Source organism: Centroberyx gerrardi, chromosome 9 (genome assembly GCF_048128805.1).
Source record: "Centroberyx gerrardi isolate f3 chromosome 9, fCenGer3.hap1.cur.20231027, whole genome shotgun sequence".
Lineage (NCBI taxonomy): Eukaryota > Metazoa > Chordata > Actinopteri > Beryciformes > Berycidae > Centroberyx > Centroberyx gerrardi.
In genome coordinates this window covers 32,954,461-32,980,637 of record NC_136005.1, presented here as the reverse complement: position 1 = coordinate 32,980,637, position 26,177 = coordinate 32,954,461, and the positions used below count along the sequence as shown (strand labels likewise).

General features: G+C 42.0%; 1 protein-coding gene across 3 annotated transcripts; it reads right to left on the bottom strand.

Annotated features, from left to right (window-relative positions):
• Positions 1 to 2,462: 2,462 nt before the first annotated feature.
• vmac (vimentin type intermediate filament associated coiled-coil protein) lies at positions 2,463 to 10,251 on the bottom strand. Of its 3 annotated transcripts, none has more exons than XM_071900149.2 (3): positions 10,043 to 10,251; positions 9,182 to 9,411; positions 2,463 to 5,718 (listed from the first exon to the last, which is right to left on the bottom strand). In XM_071900149.2, exons 2-3 carry the CDS (start codon positions 9,370 to 9,372, stop codon positions 5,268 to 5,270), a joined length of 642 nt encoding a protein of 213 aa, XP_071756250.1. In that variant the 5' UTR covers positions 9,373 to 9,411; positions 10,043 to 10,251; the 3' UTR covers positions 2,463 to 5,267. The 3 variants fall into 3 exon arrangements, with proteins under 3 accessions (XP_071756250.1, XP_071756251.1, XP_071756252.1); XM_071900150.2 differs by having other exon boundaries at positions 9,182 to 9,408; XM_071900151.2 differs by having other exon boundaries at positions 10,112 to 10,247.
• Positions 10,252 to 26,177: the final 15,926 nt, after the last annotated feature.

The following is a 26,177-nucleotide window of genomic DNA, read 5'->3' as shown; positions in this document are numbered from 1 at the left end:
TGGAAAACAGGGAGTCACCAGCGGAGGCAGTTGTTACAACTACACCCAGAAAACATTTGGAGCGCTGTGAGCCATGCAGCTTAGCTTGTGTGAACTTGAACTTCTCAAACTGGTGTAACCTGTGAGTTATGTCAATCTCAGGATCACTACACTGATCTTTGGTCCAGCTCTGACCAGCCACATATGCGCTGAATAGGAACACAAGCACCCAGAAAATCTTCATTGTGAGGATGACACAGAGGGCATGCACGGTTAGAAGAGGCACAGTAGTTAGATAGCACAGCACCCAACAAGGCTTTGATCAGCTGGAATTAGTGCAGTTGAAGATAGTAGGCTGTGGATCACAGCAGTTACCATTGAGGGCTGCAATTAGACTATGTTGTGGCGTCTATCGCCAGCAATGAAGCAGGTGTGCTCTAGCACACAGAGTATCAACTTTAGCAGTCAGTTATATCTGTCTGGGAAGAATATCCTTACTAAAATGATCACGAGCAAACTGGATAGTTAAATGTATCAGGCACTAATAGTTACAACTATTTACTGCAACAACAAATTAAAACGTTAGAGAAGGGAATGAGCACACAGGGGTGCTTCAAAGGAGGTTCTATGTGTTGTTTATTTGACAACAGGAGAATCCCCTACTCGTCCCATGGGGTTTTTGAACAGTTCATTCTGGTTCTCTTGAACCAATTTAAAGGTGAGGTCCTTCTGACCCCCACTGATTTTACTTTGGTAGGTCACTGGGAAGAGTTTGTCCGTGATCTTCTCTGGGTCTGACCAATGGGGCAGGAATGTCTTGGAGACCCCCACTGGTTGACTGAAGGTGTTGCAGATCTTGTCCCCCACTTGGCGTTCAAGACTGATGGAAGACTTTTCTGTCCAGAGGCTCAATGTCACATCTTCAACATGAGCGTTTTGCAAGTCAAAGCCATTCACCACAAGGGGGCATTGTCCTTCAGAATGTGAAGGGCCCAAAGAGTACGAGAGCGCGTCTTGATTGTGGAAGAACTCAGCAGGTGGCCATGGCTCTCGAGCCTGACTGGTTTCGTCTGTGGCTGAGTCAAGAAGGTTGTCATCAAGGATGGTTTTCTGAGCTGGAATATCCATGCACAGAGCATCGTACTGGACTTCGTGGAACCACTTGTCAGGAATGGGCAGTGGCTCTCTGACCTGAGCGTAGATTTTCAAACTTTACAAATCCCTTCTCAAAACTCACTTTGTTAGACTTGCTTTTAATACTTGATTCATTGCTCTTATGTTCTTTTGTTTTAAATTTACATGTCTCATGTTGTTTTACTTTCCTTTTTTACTTGTGTTGTTTTTACTGGTTGTTAATATGCTTTTGTAAAGCACTTTGTAACTGTTTTTAATTGCTATATAAAGTTATTATTATACTTAATTGACCATATTATCAACCAATGAACTGTGAAATGCTTTTGCATATTAAATGTGCTTTTTTTTAAAATTGGATTCTCGACAGTGTTTGATTCAATGCAGCTTATTGCATTCATTCCATTACCGCGGCCCTGAAGAACATGAGGCTGACTTTATGAATAGAAAATCTTTTTACAGCCTCAATGTATCTACAAAATATTTTATCAATGGAAAGTATGCCACTGCGTCCTAATGACGGGGCAGTTCCTCCAGTAATCCTCTCTAGCCTTGGTAGCAGAAACAATGTTACTTTTCACTATTATGTTTTGTAATGCTGACATTTTTTCATTGTAAGAGTTTGTTTTTATTGAGAGAAGAACACAAATGTTAGTAATCCATTTCTCTGTGATACCCATTTTTATAGTCTAGGCTACTTCTCTTACTTAGCGTGTTGAAAATGTCAGCAGTATATTAGGGCCTAAATAATCCTACAATTAGACCTATTTATTGTCTATGGCTTTTATTGTTTCATTATTTTATTATTTTCTACTATATTGCTTCTTTTTATATTCTAGTTGTGTGTTTATATTCTATGTCCCTTTCCCCGCTGAATCCTATTACATTTGCCACTGCAACGACCTAATTTCCCTACAGGATCAATACTTTCATCTTACCTTATCCAAATTGTCTGATCTGGATCTGTCCATGTTGCATGCGATTGGCTATTAGTTACAAACCAGCCTCTTGCATGTGAACGCGCTCATAGCTGGAGAGGTAAATCCTGGGTTGACAGAGCCAGTTGATAACCAGCTACGTGAGACCGGTTATCCAGGATCGCCAATGTTAGGTTTTGTGAAGCCGGCTAAGGCAAAGATAGCCTGACTATGTTGAATTTGCTTCGAGACAGGCCCCAGGAAGCATTGGGGACTATTGGATCCTCGCATGTCAGAAACTTTTATTCTGATTACATACTGTGGTGCATGTAAATGCATTCCTTTTATTTACTGCTCATGTAAACACTTGCAGGAGAATCTTTAATCAGAATGAAAAAATATGGCTCATTTAACAGCAGCTACTGAAAATCCAATTTCAGGCAAACGAACACACAGGGTCACAAACTGATAATGTATATCCTATTTATTGTTATTGTAATGTGTATATTGTTATCGTAATGTGTAATGTGCATATTGCAGCTTCAAATTTATCTTTAATGAAAATGCACAACTCAAAATCAAAGATTACAGAGTAATTTCAGTTTGAATCTCCATACCATAAGTGTTCAGAAAGCCAGTTATGTTGCTCAATGTATTTTAGTAGGGATATTTTAGCTCCAGTTTAACTTAAGATTTACTCATTTGCATGTGACTGTTTCATTATGTGTTCTGATGTGTGACGTTAAACTATGCTGATCACTGTTAACAGGACTGATCTATCTCAGGTCTTCAGTCTTTTGTACTCCCATGCAATACAGAGCCGGGCTGGTTGGTATAAAGGGGAAACTATTTCTGCGTCAAAGTACCACTCTAATCTATGCCGGTGGTTCTGCGTCAGTGATTCTGTGCATAGACCACTGAAACGTTAGACGGCAGTGGCGTGCTTTGTTAACACAGAAGTAATAACAGAAGAAGTAGTAGGGCTTACATTCTCTGAAACTCATGTTCTGGTTAGGGTTAGTGACATCTGGCGGTCTGTATAATGCGGAGATGAGGTAGTCTTTATAATTCGGAGATGAGGTGTCCTACAAATGAATATGTTCGACCAGATACAGGTAGGAGGAAATATGAAACAGGCCAATCACAGTTCTTGCGGTCTTGTGTCACCCTACGTGTAGTTACATTTTTAGAGAGGTGCACATAAGCCTCGGCGGCAGAGGCATAAATTACCCTTAAATAATACTGATCTGAGACCAGGTTGCCCTCAGTGAGTTGCTCTGGATAAGAGCATCAGCTAAATGCCTCAAAAATCAATATAATGGTGACATTCATATGGTCAAGCTTACATGATGTAACCTGAGCAGTGATCCCTGGTCAAAACTTCCATTCTTAAAATCTGTATCCATTTCAGCCCTGATCTTCTGTTCACGGCTGTCCGAACAGAAGGAAATCACATGAAGTTGTGATTACTTTAGACAGTTTAGGCAGCAATGAAAAGATCAAATATGGGTGGCATAGACAAAATATAAAATATTTTCTAACACAATGAAAACAAACATTGAATCCCTATTATAAAGTTGCAGGGGCAACTTTGCAGGTTAGTGGCCGCAAATGCAGGGAGAGGTATACAGTATGTTTGAAAAACACCCGGAAGTCTTGTAAGGTGCTGGCAGCAAACTGCCACAGCCCCAGCCAGTCTGTGATGCTTTATACCAAAGGACACCAAAAGGATGAGAGAGGCAAAACATCCAACGGTGAGCCAGCTTTCTCTGGACCGAGCGCTCGCTCACTGCTGTTCAGGAGACACTTTTGGATTTCACTCTTCAGTTGGATTCTTCTGTTCCTGTCTGTAGAAGATTTTCCACCAGTGACCATACTGACAGCAGAATTTAATTTGGTCAAATAGGGTGGATCTACACCATCCCAACTAGGGGGGATGGGACGCGCTTCTTTATTGCAGCCTCACTTTGTGATTTAGGCTGATAAACCAGCTGGAATTTTACATAAAAATCTAGTTTAACTTTATCAGCAATTAAAGGACCAAATCCAGTTCACAAAACAGACATAAGCTGGCTGTGTAAACACAATCTCTAAGGCAACAAATGTAACATGAAACACACTGGTCAAAACAAAAGGAGCACCTGATTTATCTTGTTGCCAGTGTTGTCAATTTTTTGAGGCTGTTGAAGTGTCTGCTAGGATAAATGTACCCCAGTAGCTGAAATATTTGCTATGGTCAACATAAAAAACAAAGAACAAGAGGACTAACTTAACTAACAGTGTAACTGCCATGCTAATATAAAGCCCTTTTAGTAACCCGGGATCTCCAAACACCATAACATACAGCAAGCATTTTGAGACAATGTAGCTAGGCCACCTCGCCAACAGTTATAACTAAGGTTCGGTCAATATGAATTTTTTTTAAGGCCAATGCCAATACTTCTGTATTGAAGCTGCTGACAAACGATATTTAGTGCCGCTCTTCAATATTTTTTAAATAAAATAAAAACCTTTCCAAGTATTCAGTGTTTCCCCCATAATATTATTCTGGGTGGAAAAGCCTGTGAAACAGCATTTAAACAATCATGGGACACTAAAGCTCTTCACTAAAACCCAGACTAATCAAATTCTTTGAGGGTCAGCAGCTTCTTAAGGCAGGGTGACCCACCCCACCAATTCAATGGTTGGGATACTTACTACTTTTAAATGAAGAATTAATTTACAAAAGACATTATTGAACAATTACATGAATAAATAAAATATGCAAAGAAAATTTCATTGCAGGATTTACAGACTGTTTCTATGTAGCTGTGTGGAGGAACCATCATATGAGGTGGATGACATGAATAACCAACCTTCTCATTACACTTTTTTTCCTTATAGCCCAGTGTTTTATCATCACATTGAATTTGTTCTATTTGTCAATCTATGTGCCTGCTGACAGGTTTATTGCCCATCTCTCCTCAAAATGCCCTTGTATCATTCTCTTACAACTCATGTAAAAATGTTTATTCAGGATTGGTTTCATGGTGGATGGGAACACTTTCTTGTCAGAGGGTCTCCTGTGTTGCTCAGCCCAGCCTAACCTTGGTTGGGCTCTGTCTAAATGCTAGTAGTCTGACTACAGCTTCCAAAGGCAGTCTCTTCCAATCTTCACCATACTGACCATCCACCAAGCATCGTTCATCATGCTGTACCATCTGGGACCAGTGTGAGCACTGGTTAATGTGTTTTGCCAGTCTACACGGTGGTACCAAAGCCCATGTCATCCATGTCCTGACTGTCTACGTCATCCTCACTCAGAGAGAAGTCTTTATGGTTGCAGATCACTCTGTTAGGACTACAGTAGTCAGTGGCTGGTCCGGCTGTGTTGGGACTGCAGCTAGATTCTAGGTCTGTTAGGGGAGAGTTGGCCATACCGGGCTCCCCTATCCCTCCTCCTCCTCCTGCTGCACTCAATCCAACTCCTAAACCTGCCCCCTCCACTCCACCTAGAGGACCCAGCCTCTCAGCCTCGGCCATCAGGGCCAGCATGCCGTCCAAAGTGGCTCTGCTCTTACATATGCTGTCCAACAGGTGGCAGCGGTGCTGTAGCTGAACAACCAAAGTCTCTCTCTCCTTTACGGACTGTTGGTAATGTTTCATGGTGTCTTCACATTGGCAGAGTTTCTCGTTGAGAAAAGATATTTCTCTGTGAAGAGAGAGAGAGGAATAGAAAATAATTACTTAATTACTTATAATATTCAGATGATAAGGTCTAACGAATCACTCATCTTCTGGCAATGATGGATGGCTGCCTCTAATTGGCAACGTTCTTCGCTGAGTAAAGAATTTCTCTAAACAGAGATGATTACAGAAAAATTCTGTGATCTCTTCACAGTGACAGAGTTTGTCAATAGCTGGGTTTCCATCCCAGTATTTTTTGCCAAATGTAATTTACTGAATTAGAAAAGCTGAATGGACATGACAAAACCCCTCAATATCACAAAAAAAGGTTTTACGCCCGCTTAAAGTGGAAAGAAAATGTACTAATAAAGAAATTCTGCAACAAATAGCGATGGAAACACATATGTTGGATAAATAATGGGATAAGCTCGGCATGATCGGCCTAACAAATGGTTCAGTTGAAAAGTGGCTTTGCACTGAAATGTTTTCTGTGAAATATCTGTCCACCACGCCTCCAGACACACATTGTTTCTATCACATACAAGTCTCCATCGTGGTTGTATGACCATTATTCTACAATACATTTCCCATTAATGTAATAAAAGTTATCTACTGTTAATGTATACCTTTTTTCATTTAAATTCTTGATTAGTATCCACACATCCACCATTTTTGTGGTGGATGTGTGTTCTGACATTTAGGAATTATATGCTTCAACCAAGCTGATAGAAACAGTCGCATTTCCTTTCTTAGAATAAATTCTGACAGTTCATATAACATATCCACAAATATACTTTGTGGGCTACTTTGCAACTGAAAGACTTCTGTCTGCAATAAGGAAATCCCAAAAATATGATGTTCTATCACATAATTTATTCATTCTGCCCATTTGTTTAACCTGCCAGGATGTCTGAGGTTAAGAGAAATTAAGTTATTCAAGGCCAGATGGATCCATCCTCCTTAGCAACCACAGTTTCTCATTTAGGAGAGAGCCAATTCCTTTCCACTCCCACCTTCTATTGTTGTTTTCTCTGTTCACCAGACACCTTAGTCCAGATCCATACAACACAGCATCACGCCAAACTCCACATTAGACGCTACTATTGTTAATGTGGCCTTTTTTAAATATGCAAATGTTACATACGTCGCAGAACATCACTCACAAAACCTTTTCTGAAGCATTAGGATCCACGTACATCCATGTACATTTGGCATACAAGTGATCCACCAAGCAGCACCTATTTAAAAACAAATCACAATTTTTGTAACTGGCTTGATAAAGGAAAATGTGCTAACTAGTAAACTCCATACATTAAGGAAGGCTAGAAGGCACTGGATGGCACATCCAGCACAACATTGATCGTTCTGCTTTTCATACAGGAGACAGTTTGACCTGATAACCTCTCTGATTGGAGTTGGAGTTTATTGGCGACGTTGCGGGGCGCTAGTGAGCACACTTTCCTTTAGTACGCCAAAATTCAGAGCACGTGAAGAAATAACAAGTAAAACACTTACAAATGTTGAATGTACCTAATTATTCAGAAAAGGTTTTGAGTGCTGTTCTAGTAATATTTGCTTATAAAAAGGCCACATTAACAAGACTAGTGTTATATTAAGTGGAACAACTGTTAATGTGATAAACCATTAATGTAATATTAATTTACAGTGAATAGTGTAATAATCCTGTTAACGTAATACCTTTCCCATTAATGTACTACCTATTACATTACTGGCTTTTGTTACATTACCAAGAAGGCTGAAATTTTCAGTTTTCGAAAATGTACTAACAGAACTGTTAATTTAATAATAGTCAAAATGCAATGCACAACATTCACAAACTTTGGTTAATAACCATGGGGCTACAACTAAAAAGAAGTGATGAATATGTATGGAAGAGGTCTATTGTGGAACATTGTCTGTGCCACAATCCAACAATAAATGATCACATCTAATGATGAAACATTACAATGAAAAATAACAAATGATCACAACAAATTATAAATGCTCACATCACCAAATAATGAATATTTACGTCAAATAACGAAAAGTTTCAGCTTTCTAAATCATCAACAGTAAACATCAGGTTTTGGTGTTAGTCCCTCAGAATCAAAGAGCAAGGGCTTCTGTCTAGATTTTGCACCATTTTGCACTGATGCTCAACAATCATACAGGGAGAAGAGGCAAAGATACCTGTTCCTCCACAGACAGTAGCCACAATAGACCAAAATGCAATGCAACCACAAGACGTGTTTTGAGTAAGGGACATGGCCAAGATCATAGACACGCCTGAATGTTCAGGAACTAGTTGGAGACTTGTTGGCAAAAAAGTACATGACAACACTTCATCACAAAATAATACCTGGATTGCATTAAACATCACAAATGATGATGATATCTAACAGTGGACGATGATCCAAAGGTGGATTTTTCCTTTTACCAGTTGCAACAATGAAGTTTGGCCTGACATTGTATTGTGGCTACTGTTACCGTCTCCTCTCTTCGTTTGTCCTTGTTCTCTAGATCTCCAGTGATGCAGCTGATCATCCTGGATTAAGGGGGCGTTATACTTACAACAAAGTCAAACATGCCCAAAATAGAAATACAGTCCACTCCACACCAGTAAGGGCGCATGAAGATTAAAGTGGTAAAATTAACCTAGGGAAACCAGACATAGTGGTGACAAAAACTCGGGAGAACAACAAGCACAACATGCAGTGTGAAGAATCCCACTAGTTTGGTCAGCAATCCATTACACACTGTGGAGTCTGAAGTAGGGATGGACCAGAATAGTCGACTAGTCGGTCAACAACCAACTTTTCACTACATTTTTTTATTTTTTTAATTCTTGACATGAACCTATGGTTTATTTTGATTACCAAAGTATGTCTTAGATATTTTACATTATGTTACAAGTATTTTCATACGTACTTGATATAAGCCAATAAGGCCTAGATCTATATTTTTAACCCGCGCCCAGCGGGATGCAGCACTGCACGCTATATGCCTATTCATATGTTTTTGTGCCGATACCAAGGTTGCCCAATCCCACCAATTTTATAAAGGTTGTGGAAAGCCGTCTTAAATATGCCCTATTAAAGTTTCATCATTCATCTAAAATATGTCACCATGCAGAAATTGTAAACAAGACCAAGGCTGCAGGTCAGTGTTCAACATGAGCACAAAGGAAGAAATAGATCTTTTACATTTCTCTTTGCCCTTTTTCTTAATTAATTTAAGAAGAAATTGATAAGCATTCTGCCTCAAAAAACGCAGTTCATGCTTTCTCATTACAACTACTCAACTAACCATTCAGACACCCCACTACGACTACTCAACCTTGAAAAAATTCACTTCTGCACATCTCTAGTCTGAAGCCAATGTATGACTTCACTTTTCCCCACAAACATGTCCTTTTGTTTGTACAAACCTGCTGAAATTTGTTTCCACAGCAAGTATACCATGGCCTTGATGAGCCCACCTCACCTCACCTGTCCTTGGTCTCTGTTATCTCCTGGGTGGCGGCTCTCATCTGGTCATCCTTGCGGATCAGGCTCTCAGCTTGTTCTCTTACAGTGTTCTCTGCAGCCTGCAGTCTCTCCTCCAGCTCCAGCACCCGAAGGTGCAGTGCCGCTAGGTGGGCATTGGCCTCCCTGATTTGGACTGGGGACGGGGAGGACATGTCTGACAGCAGGCCTCTTACCAAGCAGGAGTCAGACTGCTGGGAGCACATGAAATTATAGATTAACATTGGGAATTTATTAGCATTAGACCAATACATGGCGTTGGATATTGTCCTATTATTAAAATGTGATCTGTTCCAGTCTGATATGATGGATATGATGCAGTTTGATTGACTGATTACATATTGATGTAGAATTGATCAATACTATACACTTCTATGGGAAGACTTAAAGCGAAAATGATCCTGAGACATTTTGATCAGATTTCACACAAGTATGCATGAATATATTTTATTATTATTATCCTGGATTTAAATGGAGCACGACGTGGCTACTTAAGAAGGCTACTTAAAACGTTTTGGCATGAAAATGGTTATATTTAAAGATATTTGTTGGCACAAAATATTGGTTATTGGCAGCTTGAATCGAAAACTATCAGTAATCCAAAATCAGGCCTTCATAAACCCATATCGGTCGATCGCTAAAAATGTATTTAAATTTTCATTAAAAGCTAAGAAATGTTGGCTTGTATAGTATTTCTGATTAACTGCAGACATTTACTTCAGCTTGTCAATGACTACTAGCTTATTTGTTAGGTAAGCTGATGTTACTCAAGTAACTTATCGTTAATAAAGTCAACAGCATTCAGCATCTCAACAAGAGACTTACTGTTGAAATGCTCCGCCTCAGCTGTCTATCTAGCTAATGTTAGCAACATAACAATACAGCTGAGGTTACATCAGTTTTCTTGGCGACTCCTCCTCTCTCCAAGTCCACTAGTTAGCTTCTCTAGTTGCTGGTTACTAGAATTGTACGATTCCACTGAACAAGCCAGTTTATAGTGCATGCAGTCTGTCAGATTGATGGTTTCACATTAAAGTTAGATGGACGGAAGCAACAAGCACGGACGTGCCCCGGAAACCGTCCGACTGCCACAGGGCGCATTCGTTTAATAGTACCCGCTACCCTCGCGGTCACGTGCCGGCGGACAGCGGCAAGGGTGGAGTCTACAAACACGAACCAACCTGTGTTAATTTTGACTGCAAATTTTGATTTAGTTTTAGTCATAGTCTTTTGGCTAAAATTCCATTTAGTTGTAGTCATATTTTAGTCATCTGAATTGTTTTAGTTTTAGTCTTGTTTTAGTTGACCAAATATTATAAGATTTTAGTCGACTAAATCTACAGTACATTTAGTCTATGAAAACTAACAGGTTTAGTTAAAGTGTAATGCATTACTTAAACGTTTCTCTAGAATTTCTAATTAATTTTCACAGATTGCTCTACAAACTCTTTAGACTGCTGGAGGAAACATCTATTAACCTGTTATTATGGAATGGTATTAAGGTTTGAACCTGCAAATGTCGCTTCAAGTTCGTTGTGTTTTTACTGGTGATTGTCACTCCACATGGTTTACACAGGGTCTTGTTTTCCTTGACATCAAATGTGAAATTTATCAATATGTCTGTTCTTCTCTTTCTCCCAAACGCTGGCTGTGGCAAAGACATTTCCGTACAGTTAATGCTTGTTCATCAGCTCAACTATTTTTACACGCCATGATCAGAGACATGCAGCAAGTTAACACTAGTTGACCTCCTGGGTAGATCAGCACTATAGGTCAGCACTAAAGGGCGACTCCCCCTGCCCTTTTTTTGTGAGAGCTGAAGTGCCTTTTTTTTTTTTTTTTAGCTATATACATTTATTTAACCAGGGTAGGTCCAGGCCCTAATGGTCACTTCCAATACTTCATTATTTTTTTTTTGGGCATTTTCACCTTTATTGACACTGCAGTAGAGACTGACAGGAAAGACAGGGCAGAGAGAGGGGATGACATGGTACGGAGCCCGGGAGTGGCCATTTGGAGAGAAAAAAAAGTGATATCGAGTCCACGATTTACTGTAACGTGCGCACGTTTTAGTTAATTCGTGCGCACGAGATACACTTCGTTCCCTCGATTTCGTTAAACTGTGTATTTTAGGAAAAAATGCAACTTAAAAGGTACCTTTTAGGTATTGCAGATAGGCCTAGTAAGGATTTGGTATGTTAAAATCCATTGTCTGTTTACACTGAATAGGCATATCCCCCAAATATTGCAACATAGTTAGCCACTTAACCTTCAGGCCATGTAAACACTCATCTACATGCAACACACCCAGGACAGCGCCACATTTAAACATAATCACCAAGTTGTGCACTGACTCTTTATAAGCTCGTGAAGAGCGCATGTATTATATATCGAGAGCACGATATCACTATTTCGAGGGCACGTTTTGGCAATTCGTGCACATGTAAAGAGGACTGTGTGTTCACAGTAAGTGTAGGTTGATGAAGTCAGACCATTTTAAAAGTATCTTAATAATTGTTTTCATTCAGCAGACCTCTAGGCCTATGTCATTCTATTCAGTCAATTTTGATTCAAAATTATGCTGGTGTTATGTCAGACTTTAATGAAGGATTTTTTACTTGACTAAATTCAATTTAGCAAGTTGATATAAAATTATTTTGTATATTCAAAAATAGACAGTGGTTTAGATTAGAGAAGTTGGCTATAGCCTAGATATAACCAAGTAGTTCCCATAGAGAGTCAAAGGCTGCCATACCAAAAATACAGATTTTATTTGACACAGATAAAAAGATAATAAACTGGGCAGTGCAGGGCACAATTACAGTTGTGACAATGGGACCAAAATAAATAAATAAAAATACAAAAAAGGCATACACTAGGGGGCACAACTGGACACTTGGGGATTAGCGCAGGGGTGCACAAAAGGGACACTAGTTGTCACATTGAATTGAATCCAACAACAAACCAATGACCAACCCAGGGTCAAGGAGTCACACTACGGTCACTACACACAAGTTAGTTTGGATTAACAAACTGTATTACACCACTCGAGTTATTTTGTGCACACCATATAATTAAGTGGATCAAACCACACCATGCAATAAGGAGTCCCTGTAGCCTCCCTATCACTTAGCCCCCAAAGTAACACAACAGTAAAACTGGCCCGTACAGGCAGATTAGTTAAAACGAAGGCATCGACTTGGTACTTGACAGATTCTACAAAACATACAATTTATTAGACATCACAGAGCAGAGAAATGTATGCATCACAGCGATAGATCCAACAGAGTGCCTTAATGTACCTTGTAACGTTAATATCACCCAGAACTCACGAGTCTGCGCCCCAATCTTGCCCTTAAGATACACTAAATAAAATGCAAGTATTAGCACACAAAAGGAAATAACATTACAATTTGTGTGAAAAACTGACATATGGTTAATATCTGTCTTATTCAGACATAAAACAATCCCTCTCTCTCAGAGGAAGTCAGGTGACTGGAATCTACAATATGGAATACATGGGTTAATGGTGCACCTGTGAGGACTGAGGCTCACTTTAAAAGGGCATCACTGCCTGGCCTAAGCATACCGTGGCTCTTGGCTGATGTGCTCCAGCAGCATCACTCCATGGCCTACTCCCTCACCAAACCACCAAGAATCTGGAGGTTTAAAATAGTTTTTTTCACATGTAGCTAGCTTTGAAGTTTAAATTAGGCATCTAGCTTGAGTTGAAGCTACTGTTACTGTGGCAAATAAGTGTCAGCGAGCAGCCATAGTCCTATTATAATAATAATAATGCTAACTTTATTTATATAGCACTTAAAACAGAGGTACAAAGTGCTTTACAGAGACATCAGATTAACAACCAGAAAAACAACACAAAGTAAAAATGGAATTAAAACAACATGAGACACACAAATGTAAAAACAAAATAACATAAAAGCAATGAGTCAGGTATTAAAAGCAAGTCTAAAAAAGTTAATTTTAAGAAGGGATTTGAAGGAGGCCACTGAGTTTGCCCACCTGATAACCTCGGGCAGGCCGTTCCAGAGGGAAGGGGCCCTAATAGTAAAAGCATGATCACCTAGAGTCTTTAGCCTTGCCAGAAGTGCCTTGCCAGAGGATCTCTCTGGTTCGTACGGGGTTAAAAGGTCTGTGATATAAGAGGGAGCTAGACCGAGCTGTGCTTTGAAAGTAATCAATAAAATCTTAAAATCAATTCTAGAACTAATGGGTAGCCAGTGAAGGGAAGCTAAGATAGGGGTGATGTGTGAGTAAAAGGTTTTTCTTATTGAGGGAAGAGTATAAAGAATTGCAGTAATATAGGCGGGAAAAAATAAAAGCGTGGATAACTTTTTCTAGGTCAGCATAATTTAAAAATGATTTAATTTTAGAAATATTTCTAAGATGATAAAAGCAGGACTTTGTCAACCTTTTTCACTTGTGTGTTGAAGCTAAAATCACTATCAAAGAAAAGACCCAGGTTTCTGGCTGAGGACTTAACATTAGCAATTACAACACCAAGATGTTGTTGAATTATGGTTGTGGTGGAAGGTGGACCAAATAAGATGATTTCAGATTTATTGTCATTTAACTGTAAGAATTTTTGAGCCATCCAACATTTTAAGTCTGAGAGACAAGCCTTAAGAGATGACAGATTCGTGGGGTCAGAAGGATTTATGGGTACGTACAATTGCGTGCCATCTGCATAACAGTGGAAATTGATGTTGTGTTAACGTATTATGTAGCCTAAGGGGGCATAAGCATCGACCACACAGAGGTTATTAATATTTTCAAAAACACAGTCAATAGGAGGATTTTGCTGTGAATCCAGTCTGATACAGGAAAGTTTTTTTAGACAATTTTCCCCCTATTTTTTCTGTTTTTTCATCATTTTTTTAATAAATGGTCAACAGCATTGTCTTATTATTCCTGATGACAATTTTTTAAAATGTGAGTATAGAATCATAAATAAAACATTAATCGTAGAGTAATAACTGGTATCCACGTTTTTATTTGATTAGTCATCCCAGTTATTTTAACCTATTCATTGGTGTTTATGTGATGTGTTAGGGTTAACCTGGAAAGAAGGGGGGGTTTGGTTATTTCATCAAATGTAGCGCAGAGAAACTCTGTGGAAGAAAATGTAACATACATGTAACAGCTTAACTGGTCTCCCTCGGGGAATGCATTGTTTCATGATGAATGGTTACCTCACTGTAACCTTTGGACCATAACTTACTAGGCCAGAGGTCTCTTGTCACAAGTGGCTCCTGGATGTCCCAGACTATCTGTAGATTCTCTAAACTAAGACATAACATATGATGCTGTAACCCCTTTCTGTGACCTGTTCCCATGTCAGCACATTCTGTGCGTCCTTGGAAGATACATAAAGACCAGTTCAAATCTATTCTCCTTTGAAGAAGTGTATGTAGCCTATGTGCTGTGTGCATCTCTTCCTCTCATGAGACTCCTTTTAATAAATATATACTCAAGTAATACGAACCTCTGACTCCAGAACTTTTTCCTCAACAAATTGGCGTTGTCGGCAGGATCCCAATACAGCAAAAACGGGTAAGTACAAATTTTATTTGTCTTGCCCGGGGGATGCTTGACGTGATCCAAAAAGAACTGGGCACTAGAGTGAGCACTTATGTGGGGGCGCCCCTCAGGAAAACTCTTCTCGCCCAGTGCTAGGACGCTCGGGGAGCTAGAATGATACAGGATACCTTTGTCTGACATGATACAGGTTACCCTTGTCTGATATCGGTCCATGGGATGGACGTAGTTTTTGACCAAAATCCTAGATCTGCTTGGAGCAAACAGGATTAAAGGGAAGACACGATATAGGCAGGAGGATATTAAATAAACATATGGGTTCACTCACAAAGTGCAATTGGAAATAAGAAAATAAGAGTCTCAAAAAAAAAAAAAAGGTTTCGCATTGAATATATACGCCCTCCCTTTGCATGAAAATAATGCATGAATATTTGGCATGAAAAGATGACATAACTTATCCTATGTGACAAAGTACTGTTGACATTTTCTGTTTAAGCTTCTAAACCTTCCAGATTGAAAAGAAGAAGAGGAAAGTGGGCTATCAGTAAGTGAACAACCACAGCTGCAAATTGTAAGTCTCATTTTTGATTATTTTAATTGGAATAAGAACAATAACACCACTCTCTCTCACTGCCCTGAGCCGGAACGGGGCCTGCAAGGAGTGAGAGTTACCTTGACATTCCTTAAAAGATAAAGACGAAAACTTTCTGAGAAGGCATTTCATAGTGCACAGGAGTTTGTGTGTGATAATATACTTGATACACTGTGCAGTGTTCATCTTGTTGAATAACTCCGAGAACTGGCGAGTGAGTTTTTAATGATGTCTTGATGCAATAATGTTTTCACTTTTGCTGACAAATGCAATGTTTTAATACTGACTTTAATGCAATGTTTTAATACTGACTTTAATGCAATGTTTTAATGCTGAATTTGATGCAATGTCTAATGATGTGTTATGTTGATGCTGTGCTATGTTGCTGAGTTCCAAGCTATGATTTATGCTGGGGTTTTAGTGTAAAGTTTTTCAAAATTTGATTTAAAATAAGGTTTTATAAGGAATTTAAACTGTGTTCTACTGCTGAGTTCTTGAGACCGATCGATAAATTTTGATTGACATAATAGTTGGTGTGTCGGTATAGTCTCAAGATGGGAAAGGGACAGTCAAAGTTAAAGCAGGAATTGAAGTTGGAATTGCCAAAGGCTGAGAAACGAAGGGCAAAAGGTATTCTGAAAACCCACCGAAAAGAACAAATTCTTGGTTTTCCCACCAGGGTCACCAGCAGATATTGTAAACAAAGAATTGGGACAGAATTATGTGATCCCATTCACACATGATTTAACCAAATGCACACAAGGCTTGTGGCCAATCGGAGGATCTTTTGTCCCAGAAAAGCTAGAACTTATGGAAGCTGTGATATCTCAATCAAAACAGTTGGGCTGGGACCAGGATTATGTACAAGCATGTGTTGTAGGATGGAGATAACCTCTCCAGGGGAGACTGGATAGATGGGCCATGCCTAATTTCTTTAAAAAACAGTGCTAGGAATGTTGGAGATTTTAGCATAGTCACAGCTTGCGTACAGGGAAAACAGGAAGATACCATGGAGTTTCTGCAGAGATTCACGGTAGCATGGGAAAACAGTGCAGGTGTAAGCCTAACAGAAAATAGCCAATTAGTTCAAGTTCAAGTTCAAGTTTATTTATTTATATAGCCCTTTATCACAAGCATGTCTCAGAGGGCTTTACAGAGAGTGTGTCTAGCTAGGTCTAACTAAACACAATCAGTGGTAAACAAAATTTTGTAGGACAGCATGATGAAAAACACAAGGTAGGTAGGAGCAGATTTAGCGAGACAAACAATCTACCTATTCTATATAGCCTAACCTACCCGGCACCCCAGCCTTAGACCCTAAATGCACACAAGGAAAAACTCCCAGGAAAAAATTTGGAAGAAACCTTGGGCGGGCTGAGGCAGATAGGGATCCCCCCCAGGGACGGCTTAGCGTGCAATAGGTGCCGGGCAAAACATTGACAGAGTCATGGGCAACAATGATGACAAGAGAAAACAGAGAGAGACAAAAGAAGGGGAGGAGCATGCGGCGGTGGGGGGGGGCTGAGGCCAGCAGTAAAGGAGCGAGGGCAGCAGCGTCCAGGAGGGAGCAGCGGAAAGGAAGAGCAAGGCAGCACTGACGACGAAGAGCCAGGGCAGCACCCGTCACTGCCAGGTAGAACACTGACCTGGAGTCAGAGAGGAGGAGAGAGAGGAAGCCGCGTACACACACACAACACACCCAGACACACACACACGTAAAGAAGAAGGGGGGAAACAGCTGCAAACAGAACACACAGGGTCAGAGACACACGGGGGGCAGCAGTATCAGGGATGTGGAAGGGACCGAGGCCGGCGCTGACGACCACTGGACTGCACCGGAGTCTGAAGGGGGGAGAGAGTAAGGGGAGAAGCAGCAGCAGCAGAACACAAGACAGACACGTTGGGTGGGAGCAGGACCAAGGCCGGCGCCAACGACCAGCGGGAGCAACACCTGTCCACTGGCAGGTGGAGCACTGGACCGGAGTCTGAGGAAGGGGAGAGAAGACAGCTGCACACAGAACACACAGAGTCAGAGCACATCGGGTGGGAGCGGCAGCAGGGATGGGACTATGGCATGCACTGGCGACCACTGCACTGCACCGGAGTCTGAGAAAGGGGGAGGAGACAGGTACACACAAAGACAACGAACACACGGAGAGAGATCCAGGTGGGAGCAGCGTCAGGGATGGGACTAAGGCCAGCACCGAAGACCATCAGGGTCAGAGGAATCTGAGAAAGGGAGGAGAAAACCAGCCGCGCACACACACACACACAGAGCTGTGCAGAAGCAGCACAAGACCCGGACGTATTTGGGCACAGACACGCTCATACAGACAGCAGATAGGAAGTGATTAGACACAGTGTAGCCAGAGGGCATCCCTATGCTTATGTTCCCAACGGCAAATTTCTATATAAATACTGTCTAGGCTAGGGTAAGAGAGAAGACTGTGACGAGCCCAGGCCAGCGGTGCTAAGGTAGGTCGTAAGATTGCGAGAAAAGATAGGTTTTGAGTCTAGATTTGAAGATTTCGACAGAAATAGCTTCCCTGACTGTAAGAGGTAGCTGGTTCCAGAGATAGGGAGCTCGGTAGGAGAAAGCTCTACTGCCTGCTGATTTTTTCTTGATTCTAGGGACAATAAGGTAGCCAGCGTCCTGCGAACGGAGGGCACGAGATGGAATATAAGGGATGATGAGGTCGGATAGATATGATGGTGCAAGCCCATGTAACGATTTATAAGCTAACAGAAGCACCTTAAAGTCAGATCTGGCTTGAATTGGGAGCCAGTGAAGGGAGGTTAGGATAGGAGTGATGTGGTCAAATTTTCTAGTTCTGGTTAGTATTCTGGCAGCAGCATTTTGCACAAGTTGTAGTTTTTTAATACTACAGTTAGGTAGGCCAGAGAGTAAAACATTACAATAATCGAGTTTTGATGAAACAAAAGCGTGAATTAAGGTTTCAGCATCCGCCGTGTTTAGTAGGGAGCGAATTTTCGAGATATTACGAAGATGGAAAAATGCTATCTTAGTGATTTCCTTAATGTGAGCATCGAATGAGAGAGCTGAGTCGAACGTAACGCCAAGGTTTTTAACTGTGGGACTCTGGGTAATTAAGCAATCCCCAAAATTTAGAGTAAGGTCTGAAACAAGAGGTAGTTGGGTTTTTGGGCCAACAACTAGCATCTCAGTTTTGTTGGCGTTTAGTCGCAAGAAGTTTAGTGACATCCAATTGGTGACAGCAATTAGGCATAATTCTAGGTTTGAAAGTTGTAAGCGGTCATCAGGTCTAATTGGTATGTAAATTTGAGTATCGTCCGCGTAACAGTGAAATTTAATACCATAACTGCGGAAGATTTCACCAAGAGGTAGCATGTAAATGGAGAAAAGCAAAGGTCCGAGCACGGAGCCCTGCGGTACGCCAAAGTTAACTTTAGAGTAATCAGATAGTATTTTTATGTGAGACACAATGTGTTCTGTCAGATAGGTAGGAATTTAGCCAGGAAAGCGCAGAGTCGCGGATGCCAACGTCGCTCGCTAGGCGGTTTAAGAGAATATTATGATCGACTGTATCAAATGCCGCACTCAAATCAAGTAAGATAAGAACAGAAGAAGAATCGGAATCTGAGGCGAGGAGTAGGTCGTTTACCACTTTTGTGAGAGCAGTCTCAGTGCTATGTAGAGACCTAAAACCAGATTGAAAGGGTTCGAAGAGACTATTACACGAGAGGTAGTCAGTTAGTTGGGTAGAAACTATTCTTTCCAAGACTTTAGAGAGGAAGGGGAGATTGGAGATTGGTCTAAAGTTATTAAGATCATCCGGATCAAGGTTGGATTTTTTGAGCAGAGGTTTAATTATGGCTGATTTGAAGGACGAGGGCAAAATGCCAGAGGAGAGAGAGGTGTTAACGATATTGAGTAGGGAGGGGCCTAATATTGGGAGAAGTTCCTTAACCAATTTAGCAGGAAGAGGGTCAGATAAGCTGGTTGTGGATTTAGAGGAAAGTACTAATTTAGAGAAGGTGTCTAAGGAGACAGTCTCAAATTGCGAGAGTACGGCGGTGGTCTCTAATGCAGCTAATGCACGATTAGGAGAGGGATCAACGCCCTCGGTGGGTAAAGAATTGCTAATTTCATCTCTAATAGAGTCAATTTTGTGATTGAAGAAATTAAGAAGGTCATTTGCGGTAAATTGAGAGCTCGCTACAGGGGAGGGTTTACGAGTAAGTTTTGCTACCGTGTCAAATAGAAACTTCGGGTTATTTTTATTAGTGTTAATAAGATCTGAGTAGTAGGAGGCCCTAGCGGCGGAGAGCGTACGCTTGTAAGTCAATAGGCTATCGCTCCAAGCTAGTCGAAAGACCTCGAGTATGGATAACCGCCATTTGCGTTCTAGCTTTCTACACGCCTGTTTTTGTGCACGAGTTTCATCAGTGAAACAGGGCGACGGTTTCTTTAGACGGCAGGTTTTTATGAGTAGGGGCGCAACAGAGTCAAGCGAGTCAGTTAGAATAGAGTTGAAGTTATCCGTGAACTCGTCGAGGGAACCAATTCGTTCAGGGAGAGAGGCAAGAGTTTTAGGTAGGAGATCAGCAAGTTTTGTAGTTGTCGAAGTATCAATACGGCGGATGCTGTAGGTATCAACTGGATTGGAATGCCGACAGGGCAGAGCAATTTGAAATTTAATGAGATAATGATCTGATAATGCCGGTGGATACGGCAAAACTTCTAAGTCTGACACGTTAATACCACGAGCGAGGACCAGATCAAGAGTGTTGCCGCTAGAGTGGGTCTGTTCGTGAACCAACTGAGTAAAGCCAAAAGTGTCAATTAGGGACGAAAAAGCTTTGCTAAGTGGATTAGTTTTACAATTTAGATGAATATTGAAATCACCGATAATTAGGATGTTATCCGTACGAATTACAAGGTCAGAGAGGAAATTGGAAAATTCTTCTAAAAAAGATGAATAGGGCCCAGGAGGGCGATAAAGGATGATTAGGTAGAAGGGCAGGATACCAGAGTGGTTGGGGCCCATGCTAACTGGAATGGACGGGCGCATAGTGAGCATCTCACAAGATGAGAGTTTGTTACTTAGATCTGGAGAAAGGTTCAGACTCGAATTTAAGATTAGGCCAACGCCCCCACCTTTCTTAGATGTCCGAGCGACATGCGAGTTGGTGAAGTTAGAGGGGGAAGCTTCAATTAATGGAAGAGCATCATTTGGCTTTAGCCAGGTTTCACATAATCCCATTATGTCAATACTATGTTCTTTAATTAAGTCATTGACCAGCAGGGCTTTGTTAGCGAGTGATCTGATATTGATGAATCCGAGACATATGCGCTTTGTGTTGCTAGTAGGTTCGGGACGCTCAGCAATGCGAATAGGTTTAATCTCAATTACGTTACTATTTTTTGTTCCATGTGGCGGCCGAGGACGACGGTAGGAGAGACGAGGAAGGGATACAGTGCTGATTTGCGAGTACGCAATAGAGTTCGTTGTAGCGTCAATGCTGCAGCCAGAAGGGTTGATATGAATAAGGTTATGCTGAGAACGTTTGGCTCGGCGATGGCAAAAGGTGGCATGGCGAGGGCGGGACACAGTCAAGATTGGATACACTAAGCTACCTGAGCTATCAGACTCCAAACCCGCACTAGGTGAAATCCTAGCAGGCTGTCTAACAACCTGCGACCCAACATGCTTTAGGGGAGTGTGTCATGCCTGCCTCAAGCACCTGTCCATGTTCCTAGACAAAATGTGGGCACCCAACCCAGTAGGGTGTATGCCATCAGTCTTAAGCATGCCAGGTTTACCCCAGAAGGAGGGCCAGTTATCTAAAAACATAAAACCCTGTTGCTCACAGTACTTGGCCAGCCAGCGGTTAAGGGCGACTAATCTGCTGTAGATATCATCATTAAGCGTAACGGGGAGGGGACCAGAGACAATTAAGCGATGCCGACTCATCTTGCTGGCGAGGTCACATGTCCTAATTATGCTGTGTTTAGTGACCTCCGACTGCTTCATCCTAGTGTTGTTGGTGCCGACATGTACTACGATGTTATCATGAGTAGCCTGGTTAGCCTGGTTGTTGTGTGCCTTATCCACATGTCTATGCCTGTTTGTCAGCACCCTAAGAGTAGCCTCTATGTCGGGAACTCTGGCCCCTGGTAGACAGACTATTTCGGCTGGCGCTTCTAGCCTAATGTTACGGGTTATGGAGTCACCTATAACTAGGATGCGTGGTTTAGAGCGGGGCCGAGGAGCCGGGGCGGCAGGCCGGCCACAGGGACTACCAAGCGGAGCAAAACGATTGTCAACCGGGGGCGGCGGTTGAAAATCGGGCCGTACAACAGACGGCTGGCTCATGCGGGCGCTCCAACGCCTCGGGACCGGGATAAACTCATCACCCGTTGCCAAAGGGGCTACGCTATCTGGGGAGTCCTGGCTAACGCTAACACTAGCAGGGCTGCTAGCCAGCCCGGACCGTAAACTATCTGGAGTGCCCGTCGTATCTAACGTGACTAATCTATCATCCTCAAGCTGACGGACACGACTCTCTAATAGAGTGAGCTTATCTAAAAGTAAGGAACAGACAGAACAGGAAGCCATACTTACCAACGTTGATGAGGGTAGCAGAGGAGATTAAATAAAGGCTTAGCTGAGGCTAGGAGCTTAGGCTATGCTAGCGGCTACCAGAAGCTATTACACTAGTCAAGCTAGGATACAAAGCTAGGCTAAGTAACGTTATGTAAAAGGCTAGAGGGTGCTGGGCTGTGCTAACGGCTACCAGACACTATAGTATAGGGCTAGACTGAATAGCTTTAGGCAAAAGGCTATCTAGCACAGGGTGCTAGCTTGCTGCGGGTAACTAAGTAAGCAGGAATTACTAACTAGCAGGAAACAAGCCCACAAGACAGGGCTAATAGCGAAAACTGCTAACTAGCTGCGGCTAGGTAAACAAGCAAGGCTAACAGATGATACAAAATTGCTACAGATAAACCAACAGAAATCGAGAGGGGAGATGCAGTTCACAGGTTGAAAGGGAGGAATTAAGGTTAGGAGGTTAGAGGGAAAAAACGAATAATAAGAAAAAAACAAATAAAACTCCGGGACGACGTCGGGAAGATGCTAGCAGCGTGCTAACAGCGTGGTAGCGGAACCGGAAGTCAAACCGGTAACCACTTCCAATATACAGGGACAGCAATACAGACACTGATGAACTGTGTGCGTACTGAAGTAGCAGTCGCTTATAAATTGGCCTGGAAATCGTGGCAAAGAGAAGACTTCAACACAACAGTAGTATCCATTGCCAGCATGTGTAGGGATGGCATTTTCGATAGAGGAAGTAGACCTGGGGTACTACAGACCATGGTTCAACAACCATGGGCTCCTGACAATCAAAACACACTGTACGCACAGTACACACCGAACAGACCTTTCCAAAACAATAGGAAAAAGACAAGTGCAGAGCGTGTGGTAAGCTCGGACATTGGGCAAAAGACTGGAGGTCTAAAAATAGACAGCAACAGCAACAACAGTTTCAGTCATTGCCAGCCTTGTCTCCTCCCCCGCCTCCTCAGGCTCAATACTAGGTGGACCACGGAGAGATCAGTACCACCTGTGTGAATCAAGCAGTAAGAATCAAATTACCAAATTCCCCAAAAGAAGATCCAACTTTACCAGTACAAATATCAGGAAAAAGAGTTAGTATGCTGGTAGATAGTGGGGCTACAATTTCTACGGTAAACCAAAAAGAGAATGTGTGTATTCCGGGGAGAGGACACATGGCAACTGTAGGCTAGGGGTATCTGGTGTACCTTTAGTTGAACCCTTGTCGCAATCCACTGTGGCTAGAGTAAAAAAAACACTTATCATGTTGAACAAGAATTTTTGATTTCATCCAATTCACCTGTCAATTTATTGGGACAAGATGATTTGTGTGAACTTAATGCTGTGATTTATTGCACTCCCGATGGCTTATATCTGGACTTGCCAGAGGATAAAATGTTACAAGCCTGTGCAGATGTTGACTAATAAATCTGAAATGTATTATTGGCCGTTGAAATCAGATGTTTTGCAGAGCCTACTAGAGTTTAAGAAGGTTCTGCCAATTTCCAAATACTCTCCTGAACTGGGAGCTCAGATAACAGGAATGAAGCAATTCTCCGAGTTCCAGTGCACTGCTCTGTATAGCTCAATTTGAAACAGCATTGCACAAAACGGTAAAAATCTCGCATCCCACTGAATTTTATTTCGGCCCTGAAGGCTGTGCAGGTAGTGTAACTCTGTCTGCAGAGCTGCACACACTATGTTACATGCCTAACTCTGTTCCCTGTGTTCCGATTGCAGTTTGTCCCCATCACGAGCCCCAGGAGTTGGGACCAATGGTTAAACGTTTACAGACACTCACTGGCTCCCTCTGTGGGCAGTTGGAGTTTGGGACACTTTATTCATTGGGTCAACGTTGTTACAAGCTTACCTTACCTCCCCAGTCACACTTAAATTCGGAACTTCTTCATGTGTCACCAGTATCATCACCTCGTTTTAAACCTCAATTGGCACTCTCAAAAGTCCCTGAAGAATTGTGGGCCAAACATAGTAATCATGTGGGTTTTGTTAAATCAGCACCACCTCATAAAGTTACGTTGTGCGCCGGTGTTCAAATGCCGTGTCAGAAACAATACAACTTACCTCACAAGGCTGTGCTAGGAATCAAACCTGTAATAAACTCTTTTCTGGCACAAGAGGTCCTTGTGGAGACTGTAAGTCCATGTAACACCCCAATTCTCCCAATTCCAAAGCCTGGCAGACCAGACGTTTGGAGATTTGTGCAAGATTTGAAAAAGGTAAATGACGTGGTCATTCCCATGACACCTATAGTGGCAGATACTAACACCATTTTGACTTCCTTGCCGGTGGATTCCAAATTTTATACTGTGGTGGCTCTGCTTTCTTTTCTATTCCATTGCATCCAGAAAGCCAATATTTGTTTGCATTCATGTTTCAAAACAAACAATACACCTGGACAAGACTCCCCCAGGGTTACACTGAGAGCCCTGCTGTGTATGCAGCCGCTGTCAGGCGTGACTTGGAACATCTCCATCTTCCTGGAGGGAGTGCGTTGTTGCAGTATGCGGACGATCTACTGATAGCCTCTCCCACCAAAGAGGCTTCTGAAACTGACTCTATCATCCTCTTGAACTGTCTTGCAGAGAAAGGTCATCGGGCTTCACTGGCTAAGTTGCAGTTTTGTTTACCCACTGTTTCATACCCGGGACATGTGTTGAGCCAGGGCCAGAGGTTTCTGTCTCCTGATAGGGTGAAGGTTCTATGTTCACTCCCACCCCCTGACACAAAGACAAGTATGTTGTCATTCCTGGGAATGACAAATTACTGCAGACATTGGATTCATGATTACAGTCGTTTCGATTCCACTCTTCGCGCGTCCACACACAAAGACCAACCAGACAAGATCCAGTGGTCCCCTGAGATGAATGATGCCTTTAAAGTTCTGAAACAAGCACTCATAGCTGCTCCAGCTCTGGGACTGCCAGATTACAAACTGCCTTTCCATCTTCATGTTCATGAACGGGATGGGTTTGCTACGGGGATTCTCACTCAGAAACATGGCACTAACTACAGACCGGTAGCATACTACTCGGTTAAACTCTGTCCTGTGGCTGGTGGGTTGCCGTCTTGTCTTAGGTCTATTGCAGCAGTAGCTTTAATGATTGACAAAACCTCAGTGATTGTTTTGGCTCACGATTGCATTGTATTTGCTCCACACGCAGTAGTCCACCTTCTAACCACATCTGCTACTCAACATATGTCTGTCACACGCCGCTCGGGTTATGAAACCGCAATACTGGCCAGCTCCAACATCATAGTTAAGCGGGCTCCACCGCTGAACCCAGCCACATTTGTTCCTATGGTTGACGTTTCTGATGATATGCTGACACATGATTGCACTCACGTTGTTGATACATGCACTTCACCGCGTCCTGATTTGTTACAGACCCCGATAGACAATTGTGATTTGATTCTCTATACTGACGGTTCTGCATCCAGACCCTCAAACAGCAACCACATTGCTGGATATGCCATTGTTGATGATTTCAACATTCTTGAAGCTCAGGGGTTACCTGCAGGTACATCTGCACAGGCAGCCAAGGTTTTTGCTTTAACTCGAGCGTGTGTATTGGCTAAAGGTAAAACTGCAACGATATACACTGACTCCAGGTATGCTTTTGGAGCAGCACATGACTTTGGCATGTTATGGAAAATGCGAGGGTTTGTAACTTCTTGCTTCTAACCCTACGAACAAAAAGCTAACAGACTAGTGTCATTACAAAATAGAATGGCCCTTGATTATGTTCTGGCTTCCACTGGTGGAGTATGTCACTTAATTGGTCAAGAGTGTTGTACTTACATCCCGGATTCCTCTGATAATGTTACTCACGTGGTCCATCACCTAAATTCTCTGTTGAAAAATATGAAGGCGCATGATTCTCCCACCGCATCGGGCTGGGATCTTATTGATTGGCTTAAACTGACTCTCGGTCCCAAATTGTGGTTGATATTTCAGCCTCTGATCATAGGGTTTGTGGTCCTGGTCAGTCTGGTGGTGGTTATCAATTGTAGTATCTCTCTCCTGTTGTCTCTAATGCAGAAACCAGCTCGTCAATTTGTTGTTCAAAATGTCCAGTGCACCTCTACTGACAGTAGTGAGGACGCCTCTTTGGCTACAGGTTCGTCCTCGGAAATGGACTGGGCTCCATTTTATCATGATAATTCTGATTCAGATGCTGAATTGATA

Bases quoted from the DNA above. Each gene is read 5' to 3' on its own strand.
- vmac (XM_071900149.2), bottom strand. From the start codon at position 9,372: ATGTCCTCCCCGTCCCCAGTCCAAATCAGGGAGGCCAATGCCCACCTA. The intron at 5,719-9,181 runs GTGAGGTGAGGT...CTCTCTTCACAG, and splicing joins ATAACAGAGACCAAGGACAG to AGAAATATCTTTTCTCAACG.